The sequence below is a fragment of the Phyllobates terribilis genome, unplaced genomic scaffold, assembly GCF_046119375.1.
Source record: "Phyllobates terribilis strain yellow unplaced genomic scaffold, ASM4611937v1 Scaffold_5__5_contigs__length_657084704, whole genome shotgun sequence".
In the NCBI taxonomy this organism is placed as follows: Eukaryota; Metazoa; Chordata; class Amphibia; order Anura; family Dendrobatidae; genus Phyllobates; species Phyllobates terribilis.
The window spans coordinates 609,888,626-609,911,120 of record NW_027362765.1 but is presented as its reverse complement, the minus strand read 5'-3'; the positions used below and the strand labels follow the sequence as shown (position 1 = coordinate 609,911,120).

Here is a 22,495-nt window from a genome sequence, read left to right as displayed (position 1 = left end):
TGGTGATGGTTGCAAGTGTGCAATGACAGGTGCAGGGTGGGAGGCATTTTCACCTGCATCATGGACGGAGGCTTGGCGTGCAAATACAACAGATGAAGAGGCAGTGGTTTCACCCACAGACACTGTTTCTGAACCCTGGTGTTCGGCCCATCGACTTCATCGTCCACCCCCTCGTCTTCCACACCCTGGTGCTCCTCCTGACTTTCTGTCCATTGTGTTTCATCATCATCCACCTCTTGTGACAGTAATTGCACTTTCCCACTGTCACTTTCGGGTGACCATGGCTGCTCAAATATTTGGGCATCGCTACATGCGATCTTCTGTTGCCCTGCTTGAAGCAGGCCTGGCAAGAGGGCCGAATCTATAAATGGAAAAGTGAACAGCTCTTGGGGTAACCCTGGACTCTAATCTATCCTAAACTCTGCCGCCCGACTAATCCACCTGTCTCCCCGCTATTCCTCGGCCTCTCCTCTGTCAATCCCTTCACTGGCTCCCCATTGCTCATAGACCCCAGTTGAAAACCCTAACAATGGCATACAAAACCATCCAGAACCTGTCTCCTCCATTTATCTGTGACCTAGTCTCCCGATACATACTTGCACGCAACTTCCGATCCTCACAAGATGTCCTTCTCTACTCCCCTCTTATCTCCTCTTCCAACAATCGCATACAAGATTTCTCCCGTGCATCTCCCCTGCTCTGGAACTCTCGCCTACTGTTGAAACCTTCAAAAGGAAGCTGAAGACGCACCTCTTCCGACAAGGGTACAACCTGTAGTAACCCTCGCTCCACCATATCGCTGTACAAGCAGCTGTACCCTGACTTACTGCATCCTCACCCATCCCTTATAGACTTTTTGTATGCCATCACGGGCAGGGTCCTCTCTCCTCTTGTACCAGTCAGTGATCTCTTTTCACATGTAAAGCACCATGGAATAAATACCGCTATAATAAAAAATAATAATAATTATAGTACTTGTACTCTGGGTCAATTGATGGCACTTTCCTGGTGTCTGCCCCTAAATTGATGTGTTTTGGCAGCTTCTAGTTCCGTTTGAAGGTGTTGTGTATGCGTTTGATTTTGGCCCACATTGAATCCAATGGCGTTCGGCAATGTTCGGCGAATATTCGACAAGTACATCGGTGAATATTGCAAAAACGGTGATCGTAATCCGAAACAAATAATGAAATATTTGCTCGTCTCTAATCAGAAACACCCTTAAAAAAAATTATGTGGGCATGGCATTATGATCACCCTGGTGATATGGTGGTGGCGGATGAGGAGAAGGAGGAGGGTGACATAAAATAGAAGAATTCCTGAAGCGTATACCCATGTCTGGGTGTGAAGGGTTGCATAGGAATAGATCCCCCCCAAAAAAACACTGGATTTGAGTTTATGTTCCGATTCTGTCATCCAGTAGTGTTGAGAAGTCTGGCCCAATCCAGCTCTTGTTCATTTTGATAAGCGTCAGTCTGTCAGCATTGTCAGTTGACAGGTGGATGCGCCTATCAGTTATATCAGTTATAATTCCCCCGACGGCACTAAAAACCATATCTGCCAAAACGCTAGCGGCAGGGCAGACCAGGACCTCCAAGGCACAGAGAGAGAGTTCATGCCCTGTGTCCAGCTTGGATACCCAATAGTTGTAAGGCATAGAGAGGAATCATGGAGGATGCTGATACGGTCGCCAAGGTAGTCATTTAGTATCTTCCAAAACTTTTCCCTCCTTGTCAGGTTACCCCGTTTATCAGGGCTTGGGTGCTGGGAGGGTCTGAGAAATCTGTCCCAGACCTTTGACAGTGTTCCCCTGCCTCTGCCACATCTGGCTTGTGTCTTCCTCACCTGTACTCCTTGGTTGTCCAAAGAACTGTCTGTGACCTCTGCCGCCAGCGTTGTCAGGTGGGATTTTTTTTTAATTTTTATAATTCTCTTACAGGGGTGTGAACTGAATATCTCCAAAAATTAACTCCTTCGGTTTCCTCCCTCTACTAAGTTACCTATATCTGACTTTTACTAGCCTATCTATACCTGACTTTGCAATTTCCTTTAGGTGGTGCCATCATAACTCCCACTCGGCACACCAGATGCTGTCTTGGAGTCATATTTGACACACAACTTTCCTTTATTCAACATGGAAATTCATTAATTCGCTCATGTCACCTGCACCTTAAAAACATCTCCAGAATTCGACCTTTTCTCACCTTTGATACTGCAAAAACTCTTACTGTTGCTCTTATTCACTACTGCAACTCTCTTCTAATTGGTTTCCCTCTGAACAAACTGTCTCTCCTCCAATCCCTTCTGAATGCAGCAGCCAGGGTTGTATTTCTATCAAGCTGCTGGTTAAGTTACCCATTCACTACAGAATACAATACAAACTAGCTTCAGAGCCGCCACCAGATTCCGGCCATTGTCACACACGACCATGCCTGGATGTTTGTCGCCCGACTAATCCACCTGTCCACCCACTATTCCCTGGCCTCTCCTCTGTCAATCCCTTCACTGGCTCCCCATTGCCCAGACTCCAGTTCAAAACCCTAACCTTGCCATGCAAAGCCATCCACAACCTGTCTTTTCCATACATCTGTGACCTAGTCTGACGGTACTTATCTGCACGCAACCTCCGATCTTTACAAGATCTCCTTCTCTACTCCCCTCTTATCTCCTCTTCCCACAATCGTATACAAAATTTCTACCGTGCATTCCCCCTACTCTGGAACTCTCTACCCCAACATATCTGACTCTCGCCTACTGTTGAAACCTTCAAAAGAAACCTGAAGACCCACCTCTTCTGACAAGCGCGCAACCTGCAGTAACAATCGCTCTACCATACCACTGTACGACCAGCTCTACCCTCACCAACTGTATCCTCACTCATCCCTTGTAGACTGTGAGCTCCTCTCCTGTACCAGTCGCTGTCACATTTTTGTTCAAGATTATTGTAATTTTTTTTGCTATGTATACCCCTTTTTCACATGTAAAGCACCATGAAATAAATGGCGCTAAAGTAATAATAATAATGTGGTCCAGACTCACAGCTACTGAGACTGGACTGTGTGGAAGACAGGGTGGTGGTGGTGGCAAACTGACTGGAACCATAATCTGCTATCCAACCAACAACCTTTTCACACTGCTCTGGCTTCAAGAGTGGTGTTCCGAGGCCCCCTAAAAATTGGGACAGGAAGGTAGTTCAACATGATGTGGGTGTTGTTGTGATCCCTCAGCAGGCACAGTTTCATGTTGCCCACGGCCTCGACCTCTGCGTGCACCATCACCATTACGACCACTTCCCTGCCCCTTGCCACGAGTCTTGCCCATTTTAAATGGAGTTTAATATTTGTCAAAAATGTCTGTATTATTACCGCAGTAATATAGGATCAGGTCTGATGACCACAGTTTTAGGCAGTGACCTGGGAGTCAGAGATGCTTTCAGGAGTCTTCCCCATGCTGTTCCCATTTCTTTTCAGCACTGTATGGATGTATCTGATCATGTCTCACACACCACACGGCCAAATAAGGTAGTAAAATGTTAAAATGATATTTACCGGTGAATGCATTTTTCACCATTGAAAGCAATGCAAAAGTGCAAAAACACATCAAAGCCAAAGGATGTTCCTTAACATTTTTCCCAGGAAAATCCATTGTAGTTTTGTTTTTGTTTTATTGTCAGCCCGTAACAGTGGCGAAATACTCTGACAACATTGCTCACAGCAGTGACCTGGGGGTCAGAAATGCTTCCAGGGGTCTTCCCCATGATGTTCCCATGTCATTTGAGCACTGTTCCCATCCATCAATTTGGGCAATTTTTGGGCCCCCTGCAGATCTCCGGGGGGGGCACCAGAAAAATGCTCAAGTTTCCCACAGACTTACATTGGGCTCGTTGCTCGGGTCGAGCACCCGAACATTTCAATTTGCTCGACCCAAGCAACGAGCACCCAAGCATTTTAGTGCTCGCTCATCACTAAGTGACACCTTTTTTCTTTTTCTGGACATACCATGATTAGACTGCTTTTCTGGTGAGCACCTGGGATCCTGTATTATCGGTGATAATTATGCTGTTCTATGAGGCATGTTGACACTAGTGTAGACTGATTTTTGGTGCCGGTTTTTTCTTCTCATTTCATGGGCATATTAAAGCATACAGCATCTCCAAAATGAAGAGTGCAATTCCATCTCAAGCTGTTGCAGCTGCTGCAGGAACCCACGATTTGGAGCAATACAACGACGCTCAGAGACATGGCGGATGGCATCTACTAAGGAGAACCCTTGGAAGATCATTAGGTAGGCAAGGATCAATGTAGCAGAGCGGCTTTTTCCCAGAACACAGTGTACAAGAACTTTTCCTGTAAAGAAAGGGTAATATTTTAGTGCATATCTCACCATAGTAGAATTCCTTATTCTTAAGTCTTTTTAATATTCATGTTTGGCAGCAAACAAATAACTTGATCGTATTTTTCAGTCTACTAAAAAATAAAAATTATGAAGATATTTAATCTACCTGAAAAGGAATCTGTCAGTAGGATCAGCCCTCCTAAGCCATCTATATGACTTGGCAGGTCATAGAAAGCAGAATAAAATTATATTTTGATATCTGTAATCTCTTTATGTAATCTCATAGATCTTCTTGAGAATCTGGCTGTAGAACTTATTATAAATTAAAGGGTGCATTACTAGTGTGAGACATATAATGATAGACAGTGTGCTCTCCTAATCTACATGTCTCACACTGGTAATGACTAGTGATGAGCGAGCACTAAAATGCTCGGGTGCTCGAAGCTCGGGATGAGCACATCGTGATACTCCGCGTGAGCAGGAGAATTCTCCCACGCTGGGATGTCATTGAGATGGCAGGCTGGATCATAGCAGAACGCTGCCATCCAGCTTGTCATCCTTCAGAGACACTGCAGAGCGCAAGCATGCTTGCGTTCCTCAGTGTCTCGCTGCGACGGCATCCAGATGAGCCAAGTTCATGTCAAATGAACTCGGCTCACCTCATGCACGTCACTGACAGCATGGTAGAATTCTCCTGTTCACGCGGTGACATCATTTGCCGGCACCGCATGCGCAGGAGAATTCTCCCACGCTGTCAATGACGTGCATGAGGTGAGCCGAGTTCATCTGGATGCCATCACAGCGAGACACTGAGGAGCGCTAGGTTTCTCAGTGTCTCTGCGGCATGGCAAGCTGGATGGCAGCGTTCTGCTACTATCCAGCCTACCATCTCAATGTAGCAGAGCTGAAGCCGTCGTGGGAACAAATGGAAAGGTAAGGATGAGGTTGGTTAATTATTTTACTTTAATTGCAGGAGACATTGGCTTCAGCTGGAATGGGCATAATGGTAAGTAGAGTTTAATTTAGAATATTAAAGTATTGTGTGTTTATTTCAAATAAAAGATTTTATTCTGGGTGTTGGTGTTTTTTTTCACTTTCACTATGGGGTTAGTAATGGGGGTGTTGTTAGAACCCTCCTATTTGTTTTTTCCATCTTGTGTTTTGCGGTCACGTGACCATCTCCCTTTATATTCCAGCTCCGCCCTTTTGGCTGTGCTGAACTTCAGTGTTGTTTGACTGTTTTGCTAGCCAGGTGCTTCTGTGCCTATCTCTGTCAGTTTGCTTGGTCTTTCTGGAACCTCTAATATCTTTTTGTCAGCTTGTCTTTTTGTGTTCTGCAACAACTTTCTCTGTTCAGGAGGTGTCCCATTTTTGTTCCAGTCCTTAGTTCTTTTAGGGACCCCTCCCCTTATGCTATAGGTCTTCGCTCAGACCGAGGACTAAGGCGGGTCTGTTCGCAAGGAACAGGCTGCCCACTACATCATAGGGATTCAGCTTAGTCTTACTGTAGGGACAGCTTTCCCCTTTCTTTCCTTAGTACATGTTGCAGATCATAACAGTAAGTCCAGCCCAAAAACCTAAAAGTAAAGAAATTCGGGGATCAGTATGGTTTCCGTCCAGGATTTGGCTCAATGCTTGCAGGGATTGTCTCTGGAGGTGGCCGAGTTCCAGCAACACGTGAGTAGCTGTTCTGGAGCGCATTTTGTGGAACCCAAGGTAGGACTGCCTGATGTTTTTTATGGTAAACATCAAGATTTTTTTCCTTTAAAAATGCTTGTTTGTTATATTTTTATATTTTCGTTTGAGACCAAGGTCCTCTGGGAATGAATCACAGCGAATTTGTTTTATTAAGTCACTTTTGCGCAATGAACTACAAGGGTGGGCCTTTTCTCTCCAACCTAATGATTCATGCTTAAGGTCGGTAGAAGAATTTTTTTCTGCTATGGGGCTATTATATGACGATGCTGATAGAATCTCATTTGCTGAGGCAGAACTCAGGCGTTTGATTCAGGGGTCAGGTGATGTTGAAAATTATTGCACACACTTCAGAAGGGGGGCTTCAGGAGTCAAATGGAATGATCCTGCTCTGAAATGTCTATTTCTTGCTGGTCTGAGTGAAAGGGTTAAGGATTTGCTAATTGCATTCCCTGCACCTGAGACTCTGCATAATGCCATGCAATTAGCTGTTCCTGTGGATAGGAGGCTGAGGTCCAGTCAAAATGAGGTAAAGACTCCTGTAATGCCAGGTCCTAGTCCCCAGAAAATTTGCTCAGACGGCAGAGAACCGATGGAGATTGGGGCAATGTCACTCCGCTCTTAGGAAAGAGACTGGAGGTTCGCCGAGGGATTGCGTCTTTATTGTGGTAAAGCTGACCATTTGATTAAGTATTGTGAGCTTCGTTTAAGTAAAGAAAAAAAAAAAAGAGGTCAGGTACGCCCATATAGCTTGTTTACGCTCTGCAGGACTATTTATTTCAGGGAGTACTACTTTGCAGGAAATTTGATTGAATTTCAGGTATTTGTGGATTGTGGTTCAACACTTAACGTGATTGATAAAGGGTTTTTGGAAAAACTTAAATTGAAATCCAAACCTTTATCATCACCTATTTCTGTGATTGCAATTGATAACACTCCCTTGAAATGTATTACTCACAAGGTTGCTGCATTTCCCCTCACTATCAATGGTCTTCACCAAGAAATTTTGGACTTGGTTGTATTAGATAATTTACCCTCTCAGGTCGTTCTAGGATTGCCTTGGTTAAAACTGCACAATCCTTTGCTGGACTGGTCTACTAATATGATTAAGTCTTGGAGTCCGAAGTGCTATGATAAATGTTGTAATGGTCGCATTGCGGCTGTGGAAAAAAGGGGAATTACCTGTACCTATTCAAGGTTTTTGGAGGGTTTTTTCGGAGGAGGAGTCGCAAGTTTTACCTCCTCATAGGGATTATGATTGCGCCATTGAGTTTTCTCCGGGAGCTACTCTTCCCAAGTGTCGCTTGTTTAATCTGACTAACCCTGAAAGAAAGGCCTTGGAGGAGTACATACAGACTAGCCTGGCTGCTGCTCACATTAGACCTTCTAAGTCGCCTGTGGCAGTTGGATTTTTTTTGTTAAAAAAAGGACCGGGGTTTACGTCCATGTCTGGATTTTCGTGAAATTAATAAGATTACCATACGCAATTTCTACCCATTGCCGTTAATTCCTGACTTGTTTAACCAGTTAGTGGGGGCGAAGTGGTCCTCTGAAATTGATCTCCGGGGGGCATACAATTTGTTACGAGTGAAGGAGGGTGATGAATGGAAAACTGCTTTTAACACTCCGGTAGGTCATTTTGAGAATCTGGTGATGCTTTTTGGTCTTACCAATGCACCTGCATTTTTTCATAACCTTATTAATGACATCCTGAGACCTTTGATTGGTAAGAATGTGGTTGTGTATTTGGATGACATTTTGATTTATTCGCCAGATCTGGAGTCCCATTGGCAGAGTGTACGTGAAGTTTTGCAGTTATTGAGTGATAATTCACTCTTTGCTAAGCTGGAGAAATGTGAGTTCACTGTGCAGAAAATTAGTTTTTTGGGCTACATTGTCTCCAGCGAGGGCTTTGAGATGGACCCTGTGAAGGTTCAGGCTGTGTAGGAATGGCCTAGGCCTATTAGCTTGAAATCTATACAGAGATTTTTGGGTTTTGCCAATTATTACAGGAAATTCATTAAGAATTTTTCTGTAATTGTTAAGCCTCTAACCAATCTCACCAGGAAAGGTGCGAATACGGTCCAGTGGACTACTGAGGCCATTGAAGCGTTTAAGTATCTCAAAGAGAGCATCAGTTCTGCCCCTATCCTTATGCAGCCTGATGAGACCAAGCCTTTTTTGGTCGAGGTCGATGCTTCATCGGTGGGGGTCGGAGCAGTTTTGTCTCAGGAGAACAGGGATGGAGTACATCCTTGCGCGTTCTTTTCGAAAAAAATTTCGGAAACCGAACTGAATTATGATGTTGGAAATCATCAGTTGCTGGCTATTAAACTCGCGTTTGAACATTGGCGTCATTTTTTGGAAGCCGCTAGATTTCCTATTCAGGTTTTCACAGATCATAAGAATTTGATCTATCTGGATGCTGCCAAGCGCTTGAATGCCCGTCAAGCTAGGTGGGCACTTTTTTTCTCTCGGTTTCATTTTTCTGTTACCTATATCCCTGGTACTAAGAATGTTAAAGCCGATGCTTTATCTCGCAGCTTCTCTCCTGCGGTCGGTGCCGAGGAGGAGGAGAGCATTTTACAGAAAGGAGTTGTGGTGGCGGCATTGGACTCCGTTTTGGAGAATGGGATTCTGAAAGCTCAAGATGATGCTACATCTAGCACTCCCCATGGGAGGTTGTTCGTGCCTAGAACCTTTAGGAGAGATTTGTTTGTGGAGTGTCATGAGTCTCGGTTGGCAGGTCATCCAGGAATTTTGGAGACTAAGAGACTTATCAGTCGCAGTTTTTGGTGGCCTGGATGGCAGAAAGAAGTCATCAAGTGGGTGCGTCAATGTACGGTGTGTGCTAGGTCAAAGGCTTCACATACTCCTGCTGCGGGGTTGCTTTGCCTTTCTGGAGGTTCCTAGTGCGCCTTGGACTCATCTCACAATGGATTTTATTACTTATCTGCCTGTGTCCGAGGGTTTTACTGTCATCTGGGTGGTCGTGGACCATTTTAGTAAGATGTGTCATTTGGTTCCATTCATTAAGTTGCCATGTGCCAAGACTCTCGCTAAGGCATTTGTTAAGGAGATTGTCAAGCTTCATGGCGTTCCCACAGATATTGTTTCTGATAGAGGACCTCAGTTTGTGGCTCGCTTTTGGCGTGCTTTTTGTGACAGGTTGGGAGTCCATTTGTCATTTTTTGTCTGGGTATCATCCTGAGTCTAATGGACAGACTGAAAGAAAGAACTAGGACATAGAACAGTTTTTGCGTTGTTTTGTGGCGGACAATCAAGAGGTGTGGTCTGAGTTTCTGCCTCTCGCAGAATTTGCTCTTAACAATCATACATCATCCTCTGCTGGGTGTTCTTTTTTTTGTTGTACTGGGAGACATCCGTCTTTTGGTTCATTCTCCATATTGGGGTCGGCGGTGCCGGAGGAGGAGAATTTTTCCGGTGATTTGGAGAGAGTTTGGACTAATGTATGTTGCAACCTTCAAGAGGCTAACAAGAAGTATTTTGACAGTAAACGTAAGGAGGTTTTGTTTACTGTGGATGACATGGTTTGGTTGCCCTCGAAGAACCTGCAGTTGAGGATTCCCTCTAAAAAACTGGGTCCTAAGTTTGTGGGTCCATTTAAAGTGCTTCAGGTTGTTAACCCGTCTGTGGTTAGCTTGGATGTCCCTACTTCCTGGAAGATTAATCCTGTGTTTCATGTTTCCTTGTTGAAAAAGGCGGATGTTTCAGATAGGGATGCCACTGTCACAGTTCCTCCTGTGGTGGAAGACGGCGAGTATAAAATTTCTCGTACCTTGAATTCTACATGGCATAGAGGGAGATTACAGTATTTTGTCTCCTGGAAAGGTTTCGGTCCCAAAGATAACTCCTGGGTAAGGGCGGATGATGTCTCTGCTCCTAGGCTTGTTAGAGCTTTCCACAAGAGGTTTCCGGATAGGCCTGGGCCTGGAGGATCCGGAGGATCCTCATAAAAGAGGGGGTACTTGTGTTTTGAGGTCACGTGACCATCTGCCTTTATATTCCAGCTCCGCCCTTTTGGCTGTGCTGGACTTCAGTGTTGTTTGACTGTTTTGCTAGTCAGGTGCTTCTGTGCCTATCTCTGTCAGTTTGCTTGGTCCTTCTGGAATCTCTAGTACCTTTTTGTCAGTTTGTCTTTTTGTGTTCTGCAACAACTTTCTCTGTTCAGGACGTGTCCCATTTTTGTTCCAGTCCTTAGTTCTTTTAGGGACCCCTCCCCTTATGCTATAGGTCTTCGATCAGACTAGCCAAGGACTAAGGCGGGTCTGTTCGCAAGGAACAGGCTGCCTGCTACATCGTAGGGATTCAGCTTAGTCTTACTGTAGGGACAGCTTTCCTTTAGGATCTTTCTTTAGTATAAAAAACAGAGTCGCCAATGTAACCTCACTGTAATCACATTGTTCAGCTCCTGCACCTCCTCCTCCATCTCCGAAATGACCACTTCAGTCATAAGCTGAAAGCACTGCAGCACTGCCTTGGTCAAGCGGCAACTGGCTGTGCTGAAGATAGCATGCTTAATGCTTAGGTAACAAACCGCCCAACGCTGCAGTGTTGTTGAAAGCTGTAACACAGCAGCCTGATCTGTGGCTCTCACCGCTGAACATACAGCCAGGCATGGTCGTGTGTGACAATGGGCGGAACCTGGTGATGAAGAAATGACAGCCGGAGTAGATACGGATTCCCTCTGTGCCAGTCCTTTCACCGAGCTAAGGAATATGGCTGTGGTGAAATACAACTCCCACTGAGAACCTGTTTCAGATTGAAAAACATTGTGCCCACCAGAGGATTTGATTCTGAGGGCTAACCTTTCTCACCCGCTCAAGAGCCCCATAGCAGCTGCAAAGTTAGCGCTATCATGAACTCTCCTGAGGTAGAAGCCAAGGCACACCAGAGGATTCTCTAGTGGGACAGTCCAACCCTGCTGAGAAGCAGTCCTGGCTAAGAAAAGTGTGTGGGAAGGTTCCCGGACAATCTATGCCTGCTTTTTTACAGGCAAACACGGGAAGAACATACAAAATCCTTGCAGATGTTGTCCTTGCTGGGATTTGAACCCGGTATCCTGTGGCGCCCAGCTGCGCTTGGTACCACAGATCCTAGAAGGATGTATTGATGGAATCCTCCACAAGAGGCCCCCATAAACATTCACACATCTCCACCTTCCACCTCAGACCAGCAGAGGGAGCCCGTTAGGGATATAAATAGGGAAGGTGGAGCTAGGCAGTTCAGTCTAGCCAGAACAGAGTTCCTGCTCACAGCCAGAGAGGGACAGAGTTCTCAGTTCGGTTCCTGCAGAAGTCTGTCTGCAGAGGTAAGCCCAGTCTAGACTCAGGAGCTCAGTTTGAGCTTAAGGTGTGCCGACGCCATAAGAGCGGTGAAGAGCGGCAAGCTGCCGTTAGTGTGAGTAGCCTAGTGAGGGCCCGAGCGTGGCCGAAGGCGAGTGGAAAGTGAGTAGCAGTGGGGGCAGAGGAGCTTACCCAGCTCACACCGAAACATATACCGGACACCGGGTCCAAGCTTACCGGGATCTCTACGACCCAGTAAGGCATAACCGGAATCCCTGGAGAACTACAGGTCCCAGGTTCACCAGAGAGCTGATACGTAACAGAGCCAGGAGACATATAGGCCCCGTAAGCTGGGAACGTGCACTCTAAGAGAAGGCCTTACCACAACGTCAGCCGGTGCAGGACAGAGATAAAGTTAGGCTTAGCTTCAGGCAGGTCAGAAACTTACTACGCAGAGGCAAGAAACAGGAGGCCCTACACCCGCTCATTCTGGAGGATCCTGATATGCACCCTTCACCCTACAGTGTTCCAGAACGTGCCTGAATTTCCATCAGTAAAAGGTACTGAAGTGACTATCGTGTCTGTCCCCGTTCTTGCTCTGACCCGGCTGGGTCTCGCCTGTCCTGCATCCCCCTCTTCGTACGCTGCCCTGAGGCCTAGCTCCACCTGTGGGGAGATATACCATCGAGCTGCTTTATCACCGGCCTCAGTGGACTGCCGCAGCGCTGGTGATTCTCACCAGAAACCACAAGTGGCGTCACGAACTTTCATAGAGTTAACAAATAATCCCCTTTTAAAAGCTGACCCCAGGGTACGGGCCAGGGAGCCGACCACCGCGACATCCTCAAGGCCTGGGTACCGAGTCGTCCCCATCCGTCTGGGCGAGTCATCTTTCTTGGCGTCACGAACAGGATCGCGTGCCCGCTGCAACGATGGAGTGTTATACCCATTGCCACCGAGTACTGTGAGCCTTTAATTAAAAACTGTGTATGTTAAACTGTGGTGAAGATTGCCGCCATTGTTGGGCCGCCGAGGGAGAAGAAGGGCGCAAGGTCCTGAAGACGATCGTCAACTGCGGAGCTGCGGCCTACCGGAAGAAGAAAAAGAAGGCAGGCCACGGTTCGCTAGGGGGGCGTCAGAATGTCGGAGGAACAGCACGACGCTGGAATACCGGTTAATGGCCCTGATGTTCAACCCGCGCCCGACGCCGAGCAGGCCGAGGCTGCCGCTCCACCAGCAGCGCCTGTAACCCCTGTCATCCCAATAACTCTACCGTACATTCCTGGAGTAAAGTGGCTCCCCCAGTACAACGGCAAACCAGATACCCTGTCTGGATTCAAACGGAAGATATGCGGTATCTTGGACATGTACTCTATGACAGGCAGGCAGAGGGCCGCTGTTGTATTAGGACAATTGACTGGTGCTGCGGAATGGGAAGTGGAAACATGGTCAGCCGCAGACCAGGAGTCAGTGTCCGCAATCTTTAAAAAGCTACAGACTGTTTTTGAGGATCATACTGAGGCGGACCTCCGGATGAGGTTCTACAACTGTTCCCAACAGCCGGAGGACAATGTTCGGGACTATGCCTGGCGTCTACAAGGGGCCCTGCGGGCTCTAAAACAGGTTAGTCCGACCAGCATCAAAAATGAAAACAAAATGCTGAAGGAACAGTTTGTCCGGGGACTCAGGTCTCCAGAGGAGAGCAGGACTGTGCGTTGGTGGTCCTTAGATCATCCAGATGCTACCTTTGACAATCTTAAGGACATGGCTATAAAAGGACTGCAGCCCCTGGAAACAAATGCCATCCAATGTTACCAGGGTGGGGCTACCCCAGTGCCTGCTACACCCACCTTTTCCCCAGTGGCTGCTGAAGCCAAGGTTCCAGCAACGTCCCCTAGAGAGCTGGACAGTCTGCGCTCTGAAGTGCGCCAGTTGTGCAAAACCCTGACCACTGTGCTGAGTGCTCTGCAGCTGTGGACGGAGCCCGAGGAAGGAGGGAAAATCCTGTTAGCCGATAGCCCTGAGGATGTCCCCTGGATGCGAAGGAGGAGGAGGACAACACCACCATCTACGAGGATCAGTGACCAGCGCCGTCCACAGAATGACCCTACCTGCTACCTGCTACCGTTGCCGCCCAGAATAGTCCTTTAAACGAGATAACCCTGGGGCCGAGGGCCGACACCCAGGAGTAACTCAGCCAGGCCCCTCAGACTGGCACAACAGGTTCGTCGGAGGAAGACTTTTTCTGTCCATTGTGCTGGACGGCATCCCGATGCACGCTCTGCTGGACACAGGATCTCAGGTAACCATAATGCCTGACGTCCTCTACAAGAGGTTCTGGTCCATGGACGACCTACGTCCGCCAGCTCCAAATCTTTCTGTTTATGCCTAAAATGGACTCCCCCTTAACCTAATCGGGGTTAAGAATGTGACAGTAAAAGTGGAGAGAGTGGAGCTGAAGGACCAGGGACTAATTGTAGTAGAAACTAATCCTGATGATACCAATCCGTATATGGTACTAGGCACTAACATTGTTGGTAACTGTTTGGGAGAAGTTGTGCTCTTGCTCCAACAGATAGCTGACACTGCCAGACCAGGACAGAGGAGGGCGCTGCAGAAGGAGATCTGAGTCCTGATGTACCAACAGCAAGTAAGGTTAACAGATGGTGAAATCGGTAATGAGCGGGTGACGGACCCCATACCCATTGTGATCCCCCCAGTGAGTCAAATGCTTATCTGGTGTAGAGCTGCTATAGGTCTTAGAGGACAGAGCTACCAGGCGGTAGTAGAACCCCTTTTCTCCGAGCACAGACCCACGCTCTTAACCGCCAGAGGAGTGGTAGATGTACGCAATGAGAGGGTGAACGGTGGGGAAGATGAGGTCAGATTGCCACGTTATGCCACTGTTGCCAAATTACATGCTGTAAATAACAACTGCATTCACAAGGCGGAGTCCTTAACCTCACCAGAGGAAGTGGAGGATGGTGACCCTGCAACCCAGGTGGAGGATTGGTGTCAACAGCTCCATGTTGGGACAGACACCACTCCTGCCCATCAGAAACAGGGTGTACACCGGGTGGTTCAAGAATACGCGCAGGTGTTCAGTAAACATCCACTTGACTTTGGGAGGATTAAGGGGGTTCAACACCATATCCCCACAGGTGACCATCCACTCATCAAAGAACGTTACAGGCCTATACCAGCAGCACACTACAAGAAGGCTAAGGAAATGTTGCACGACATGAGAAAGGCGGGGGTAGTAAGGGATAGTTGTAGTCCCTGGGCAGCTCCCCTAGTGCTAGTTAGGAAAAAGGACGGGAGCATGAGAATGTGTGTAGATTACCGACAAGTAAATCGCATTACACATAAAGATGCATACCCTTTACCATGCATAGAGGAGTCCCTAGCTGCCTTAAAGTCTGCAAATTACTTTTCCACCCTTGACCTCACTAGTGGGTACTGGCAAGTAGCTGTGGCTGAGGAGGATCGGGAGAAGACGGCCTTCACTAACCCGATGGGACTCTGCGAGTTTAACAGTATGCCGTTTGGACTCTGCAATGACCCTGGAATGTTCCAGAGATTGATGGAGTGCTGCCTGGGACACCGCAACTTCGAGACTGTGTTACTATACCTGGATGACGTGATAGTGTACTCCAAAACGTATGAGGACCACTTGAAGCACCTGGCAGAGGTATTTGAGTCACTGTCCCGGTACGGGATGAAGTTGAAGCCCTCAAAGTGCCACCTGCTCAAGAAAAAGGTACAGTACCTGGGGCACATTGTCAGTCCGGAAGGGGTAGCACCAGACCCAGAGAATGTCACTGCCATCCAGAAGTGGCCGGAGCTGAAGAACCTCAAAAAGGTGCGTCAGTCCTTGGGACTAGTAGGATACTACCGGAGGTTTGTGAAAGATTACACCAAGAAAGCAGCTCCTCTGCAAGACCTCCTGGTAGGGCAGTCCCCCAAAGGCAGAAATCCCCCCCATTCCACTGGGGTAAGGAGCAAGCCGAGTTGTTTCAGGAGATGAAGGAGATCCTGACAGGCAATGAGATCCTAGCCTACCCTGAATACAGCCAACCGTTACTGCTGTATACAGATGCCAGCAATGAAGGACTGGGATCTGTCTTAAGTCAGAAGCAGAATGGCCAAGAGAAAGTGATCGCATGTGCAAGCAGGAAGCTCCGCCCGACCGAGAGGAACCCAGAGAACTATAGCAGCTTTAAGTTGGAGTTCCTGGCCTTGGTCTGGGCCGTCACTGAAAGGTTCAAGCACTACCTAGCCTCCAGTAAGTTCACTGCCTTCACTGATAACAACCCCTTGACCCATCTTGAAACAGCTAAGCTAGGAGCACTGGAACAACGATGGATGGCTCGGCTGTCAAACTATCAATTCACAATTAAATACCGGGCGGGCCGCAAGAACGCTAATGCCGATGCCCTGTCCAGGATGCCTCACCAGTCAGACACAGAAGAAGAAGTGGATGACCTGGAAGAGATTGAGCTACCTGCCTTTCACCGGAATGGGATGATCCACGAGCAACGAGTCTCCAGGAGGCAGCGTGGAAAGATGTTAAACCCCCTGCCTCACCACAGCTGGAAAGAGACCCAGGACAGTGACCCGGTTTTCAGCCGCATCAAGGGGCTGATAACCCAAGAAGGTTCCTCCCTGGAAAAAGAAGTGTCTCTGCAAGCAAAGCAACTGTGGAACGAGAGAAGCCGGCTGTTTATCTACCGTGAGAAGCTGTGCCGGAGGTACGTCAATCCAAAAACCCATGAGATGGTATGGCAGATAGTGGTCCCCAAGACAGACATCCAAATGGTGTTGGAGGCCTACCACGATCAGGCGGGGCACTTTGGCTGGAAAAAGCTAGAGACCCTGCTGAAATGTCGATTCTACTGGGTAGGAATGCGCAGCTCCATTGAGCGGTGGTGCCGGGACTGTGGACCCTGTGGCCTCAGAAGAAAAGACTACAGCAGCCAGAAGGCACCCCTGCAAGCCATCAAGATGACTCGACCCCTGGAGATCGTGGCCCTGGACCATGTCAAGCTGTCCCCCAGCAGGTCAGGGTACTCTTATGCTCTGACCATGGTGGATCAGTACTCACGTTTCCTGGTGGTCGCCCCAGTCAAAGACCTGACAGCAGAGACAGCAGCAAAGACGTTCCAAGCGTATTTCTGTAGACCCCATGGTTATCCTGAGCAGGTGCTGACGGGCCAAGGCCCGGCCTTTGAGGCTGAGTTGTTCAAGGAGTTCTGCCATCTATACGGGTGTAAGAAGATAAGAACTACACTGTACCACCCACAAACCAATTGTCTCTGTGAGAAGATGAATAACATCATCATCGACCTGCTAAAGACCATACCACTTGAGGAGAGAAATCAGTGGCCAGACCTACTACCTGACCTAGTAGATCTGTACAATCACATACCAGTAAGTTCCACCAACTGCACTCTGGCATATCTCATGCGGGCAAGGCCAGGAAAGCTGCCCATGGACCTTGAGCTTGGTGTTGTAGAACCAGAAGCGGATGTGACCACTGAGGACTGGGACAACACCAGACAGGAGCAGTACAGGAGAGTACAAGCCTGTGTTGAAGATAGTCTCACTCGGGTGAGGGACAAGCAGGAAGCTCAATACAACAGAGGTGCCCAAGCAGAACCCTTCACACCTGGTGAAGTAGTATTAAAAAGGAAAAGAAGAAACCACAAACTTGATGACCAGTGGGAGAGGGAACCCTACATTGTGTTGAATTCAAGATTTGATAATAAGAAGACCTGCATAATTAGTAGAGACGGAGGAAGGACGACTGCAACAGTATCCAGGGATCACCTAAAGTTGTGTCCAGATCTGCTAAAACCCCAAGAGGAAGTGTCTCTCGTTATCCCGGAGGAGCCTTAAGAAGCAGTAATACACACTGACTTAGGAGATTTCCCGGCAGATTGGCCCCAACTAGGAGGAGCAGTAATCATCCCTGTAATTACCTTCTACCCAAAGCAAGAAGAGCCTGTAAGTGCTGAAGAGGAGCCAGCTCAAGAAGTATCACCGGACGAAGGATCCCCGGTAGGAGAAGAGCAAGAAGGCCCAGCCAATGGTGAACTTGTCAGTCCTGTAGAGAGGTCAATGCAGCCTTGTAGCCCCTCCACACCTAATACTGACACATTGGGAGGTAGAGCACCTATTAGTGCCTCACGCATTCCAGTACCACGCAGATCAACGCGTAGTACTAAAGGTCAACCCCCTGTCAGGTATAATCAGTAAGATAGCTAAACTCTGAAAAGTGTAGATAGTTACCACTCGGGGTATTATATAGCATTGAATTAAATTGAACTGTATTTCTGTGGGTTTTCATGCATATGTATATTATTTTGCGCTTTGCTTTATTACTTAACAGTTCAAGTTATATGGACACTTTGCCTAATGACTTCCTTATTTATCTAAGAACTCCGTGGCTGAGGACTGTGTGCAGGCAAAGAACTATTTATTGTAAATAATTGCGCTCCCTGGAGTGCCCCTTTTAGGTGACCTCAGACGTAAAACCTGTCTGGAGTGGCTCTACTGGAGGTCCAACTCGGGATCTTCATGCCCTGCAGCCACCCCAGGGCCTACGTTGAGGGTTTGGGACAGGTCTCTCAAACCACCAAGTACTCTACCCTGTGAGATGGACATCCTGTCTGGGAACCTCACCATAAGAGACTTGAATTCTGAGGACGCTTTGTACCTGTTTATGTTATTATGCAACGTTTAAGAAATGTGCCTCCCATAAAGGGAAGATTGTTAATGTTTACTATTGTTGCTTTAAAATGTACTTCAGCCCGGGAGTGCTGAGCTTTGCTAGGGGGGAATGTGGCGCCCAGCTGCACTTGGTACCACAGATCCTAGAAGGATGTATTGATGGAATCCTCCACAAGAGGCCCCCATAAACATTCACACATCTCCACCTTCTACCTCAGACCAGTAGAGGGAGCCCGTTAGGGATAAAAATAGGGAAGGTGGAGCTAGGCAGTTCAGTCTAGCCAGAACAGAGTTCCTGCTCACAGCCAGAGAGGGACAGAGTTCTCAGTTCAGTTCCTGCAGAAGTCTGTCTGCAGAGGTATGCCCAGTCTAGACTCAGGAGCTCAGTTTGAGCTTAAGGTGTGCCGACGCCATAAGAGCGGTGAAGAGCGGCAAGCTGCCGTTAGTGTGAGTAGCCTAGTGAGGGCCCGAGTGTGGCCGAAGGCGAGTGGAAAGTGAGTAGCAGTGGGGGCAGAGGAGCTTACCCAGCTCACCCCGAAACATATACCGGACACCGGGTCCGAGCTTACCGGGATCTCTACGACCCAGTAAGGCATAACCGTAATCCCTGGAGAACTACAGGTCCCAGGTTCACCAGAGAGCTGATACGCAACAGAGCCAGGAGACACATAGGCCCCGTAAGCTGGGAGCGTGCACTCCAAGAGAAGGCCCTACCACAACGTCAGCAGGTGCAGGACAGAGATAAAGTTAGGCTTAGCTTCAGGCAGGTCAGAAACTTACTACGCAGAGGCAAGAAACAGGAGGCCCTACACCCGCTCATTGGGGAGGATCCTGATATGCACCCTTCACCCTACAGTGCTCCGGGATGTGCCTGAATTTCCATCAGTAAAAGGTACTGAAGTGACTATCGTGTCTGTCCCCAATTCTTGCTCTGACCCGGCTGGGTCTCGCCTGTCCTGCATCCCCCTCTCCGTACGCTGCCCTGGGGCCTAGCTCCACCTGTGGGGAGCTATACCATCGAGCTGCCTTATCACCGGCCTCAGTGGACTGCCGCAGCGCTGGTGATTCTCACCAGAAACCACAGGTGGCGTCACGAACTTTCATAGAGTTAACAAATAATCCCCTTTTAAAAGCTGACCCCAGGGTACGGGCCCGGGAGCCGACCACAGCGACATCCTCAAGGCCCGGGTACCGAGTTGTCCCCATCCCTCTGGGCGAGTCAATCCCAGCGCTGCAAGGCTTCAGTGCTAACCACTGAGCCAATGTGCTGCCGTTCACCCTCTGATATCTAACAAGGTGAAGAAACTTGCACCTACTGCCACTCTATCTTCAGCTCCTTTGTGAGAAACTAATGTATTTGGGCAGCCACTCAGTCTACCAAATAAAATTCCTGAGAATGAAATTGGAGATGGCTTCGCTATGATACTGGGGGCAGTGCTAATACCATGGCATCGTACCATAGTTTACTGGAAATATTCCAGGCTTGTAGGAGGCAAGCAGATTTCTACAGAAAAGTACCAGCAGCAATATTCAGGGACCTGGAGTAGATATGGTTTCCCAAGTCCTTTCACCAAGCTAAAGAATATGGCTGTGATGAAATACAACTCTCAGCAAAAAAGCTGTGGACTGGCTCCATACCGTCCCTGGCCACATTCACTTTACCACGTGTTTGTGGTTTGGCGGTTTTTCCCAGTAAGTTCACTGGGGAGGGCAGGGGTAATGTTGTAGGACCCGTGCTTGTGGAAGGCGGACACGACACCGGGACAAATAGTGGCGGCTGGGGATCAAGTATGGATACCCGGTCACCGCTGCCATAAGATTGTGGACAGCTTCCGCCTCCACGAGCCTAAAAGGCCACATTTCAAGTGCAAGCAACTGTCCAAGGAATGGGGTAGGGACAACTGAATGCTCCATTGGGACAAGGATGTGGATGGTGATTGTTTTAAGTCTGCAACGACAGGTGCATTGCGGGAGGCATCTTCGCATGCGCCAAGGATCATTTATGATGGGCACACTTTTGGGCAGTGACCTGGGAGTCAGAGATGTTTCCAGGGGTCTTCCCCATGCTGTTCCCATGTCTTTTCCGCACTGTATGCATGTGTCGAATGATGTGTCACACACCACATGGCCAGATAAGGTTGTAAAATCTTAAAATAACATTTCCCAGTGAATGCATTTGTCTTGGTTGAAAGCAATGCAAAAGTGCAAAAACGCATCAAAAACGCTACGTGTGAACATAGCCCAAGGTGTGGAGGAGTATTTTTGGATTTGGTTATTTATTTTGCCTTATATACAAGTCATTACCCTGGAAAGGATGTTCCTTAACATATTTCCCAGGAAAATCCATTTTGTTTTTGTTTTTGTATGTTTTATTGTGAGTCTGTAAAAGTGGCGTAATATGTTGTTGACAGCAGTGACCTGGGAGTCAGAAATGCTTCCAGGGGTCTTCCCCATGCTGTTCCCATGTCATTTGAGCACTGTTCCCATCGATTTGGGCAATTTTTAGGCCCTCTGCAGACCGCCGGGGTGGGCCGACTGAAAAATGCTCGAGATTCCCATAGACTTACATTGGGCTCGTTGCTTGGGTCGAGCACCCGAGCATTTTAGTGCTCGCCCATCACTAGTGATGAGCTCTACAGACTCGCCCATCTGTGGTTCCCTACAGTCAGTTTGCCAGTTGTGACGCGGGGGGAATCATGGGTAATTTGGGTGCCACTTTTTGTGGACTGTAGTGCGTGTGATGTTGAGGTGGAGGAAGAAGAGGAGAGGTCACTGGAAGCAGAGCTTGCCATCCACTGGAGCACCTGCTCTTTCTGGGCCTTATCAACAAAGCGTATCGCTGTGCGGCTGCCAAAGGAAGGGAGTGCAGTAGGCCGTCCACTAACATAAGTTGTCAGTTGTCTTTGGATAGGACCTGTTTGTGTTGGTTCACTAGTGCTTTCACTAACATTACAAAGTACCCCACGTACACCTTAGACACCAAGCCTATTCCCCCTTCCACCCTGCCCTCTCTTTTTCCCACTCATGTTGGTCAGATACAGTGGTAGGAGCACGCAATTAACTAAAGAAAAATACATTTTTTTCCTGTGCAATAGCTCAGCACACACATGAATTTCAGTGACACTAAATGACAAGGTAAGATATGGCCTGCCGTATAACGTTACTAACAGACAAAAGAAATATGTTAGTGTGCATGAGGCTGATAAAACCTACGAGATATTCTCCAAACAATTTCAAACTGAGATATCCCCTGCTGTATTACTTTAGGAACAGAAGAAATTTTTTTTAGAATGTGGATGAGGCCAGTATGACATAGAATATATGCTCCAAACTATTTCAAACTCAGATCTAGCCAGCTGTATCACTTTACTCAGAGCAAAAAATATATTTGGGTTACTCTGCATAAGCTCTGCATCCAGCTGACTTTGACCGCAACTGACATAGTAGCTGGCTTATATGTATGACTTTTGGCACAGGAAAAAATATTTTTTGGACTGGGCCTAGTAAGAGAAGTTTTGTTTTTTTTACTGTGAAACCAGGACAAGTTCAATGCCACTAAAATAGGATCTGCCTTTTAGCAGACTGTATCAACTTTGCCACAGTAAAACACCTTTGGTGGACTCTGCCTGCCAACCAAAAATATATATAGGTTTGACTGTACGTACAAACTGAATTTGACCAGCACTGACGTAGTAGCACAATTTCAACCCCATTAAATGAAAAGGTGCGCAGCGCTTGCTTGATCACATTAGCAAGTGCAAAAAAAGATTCAAGGTATACTGGAGCTCTATACCAGCAGTGCACAGCACCATTGTATGGCATGGGCCCTCTGTTTCTGTCAGAATTTCAGTACTCGCACAATAACACCAAAAATGTGCTAAACCAGCGGTTGCAGAGGTCCACAGGCCAGGACTTATCTACACTATCTGACTACCACACAAGCGCCCATCTAGCTAACTAATATCTCTCATTACACAGGAGAACACTGAGCTGCGTCGGTCTCCATCAGTGACATGGATATAATGGCACTGAGGGAACATGGCCACTTTTTATATTGACAGGACATGTGATTTCTTCAGCCAATTGCAGAAGCCCTTATGTCTGGACAGTGTAGATGATTTCAACGCTATGATTGGCTGGCCGCGCTTTCCTCAGTTAAAGGCATATGTCACCGCTCATCATACACTTGCACTATGCTAACAAAGATGTTCAAAACACCGTGGTTGCCCTGTATTCACGGTCTCGTGCAAATCCTTCAAACTTTTCCGTTTTTAAGAAAATTTGCTCGCTTTGCGATCCCAAATCCAAATGTGCCATATTCGTGCCGAATTTGAAACTTTCGAACAATCGCTCAACAAATTCGCTCAACACTAGTCCTGAGCGCAAGTGCTCGCTACTTGAGTTTGCATAGGGTACTCGGGTATGCACCA

The 22,495-nt window shown here is 47.6% G+C and overlaps 1 protein-coding gene across 1 annotated transcript in view; it reads right to left on the bottom strand.

Annotated features, from left to right (window-relative positions):
• Positions 1 to 210: 210 nt before the first annotated feature.
• The window catches only part of LOC141273745 (dual specificity protein phosphatase 13A-like), a 67,195-nt gene continuing 44,910 nt past the window's right edge, over positions 211 to 22,495 (bottom strand). Inside the window, exon 3 of the mRNA XM_073686071.1 lies at positions 211 to 4,343. Within this exon, the coding sequence (XP_073542172.1) occupies positions 4,132 to 4,343 (212 nt within the window). The 3' untranslated portion in view covers positions 211 to 4,131. The remainder of the gene's footprint in view (positions 4,344 to 22,495) is intronic.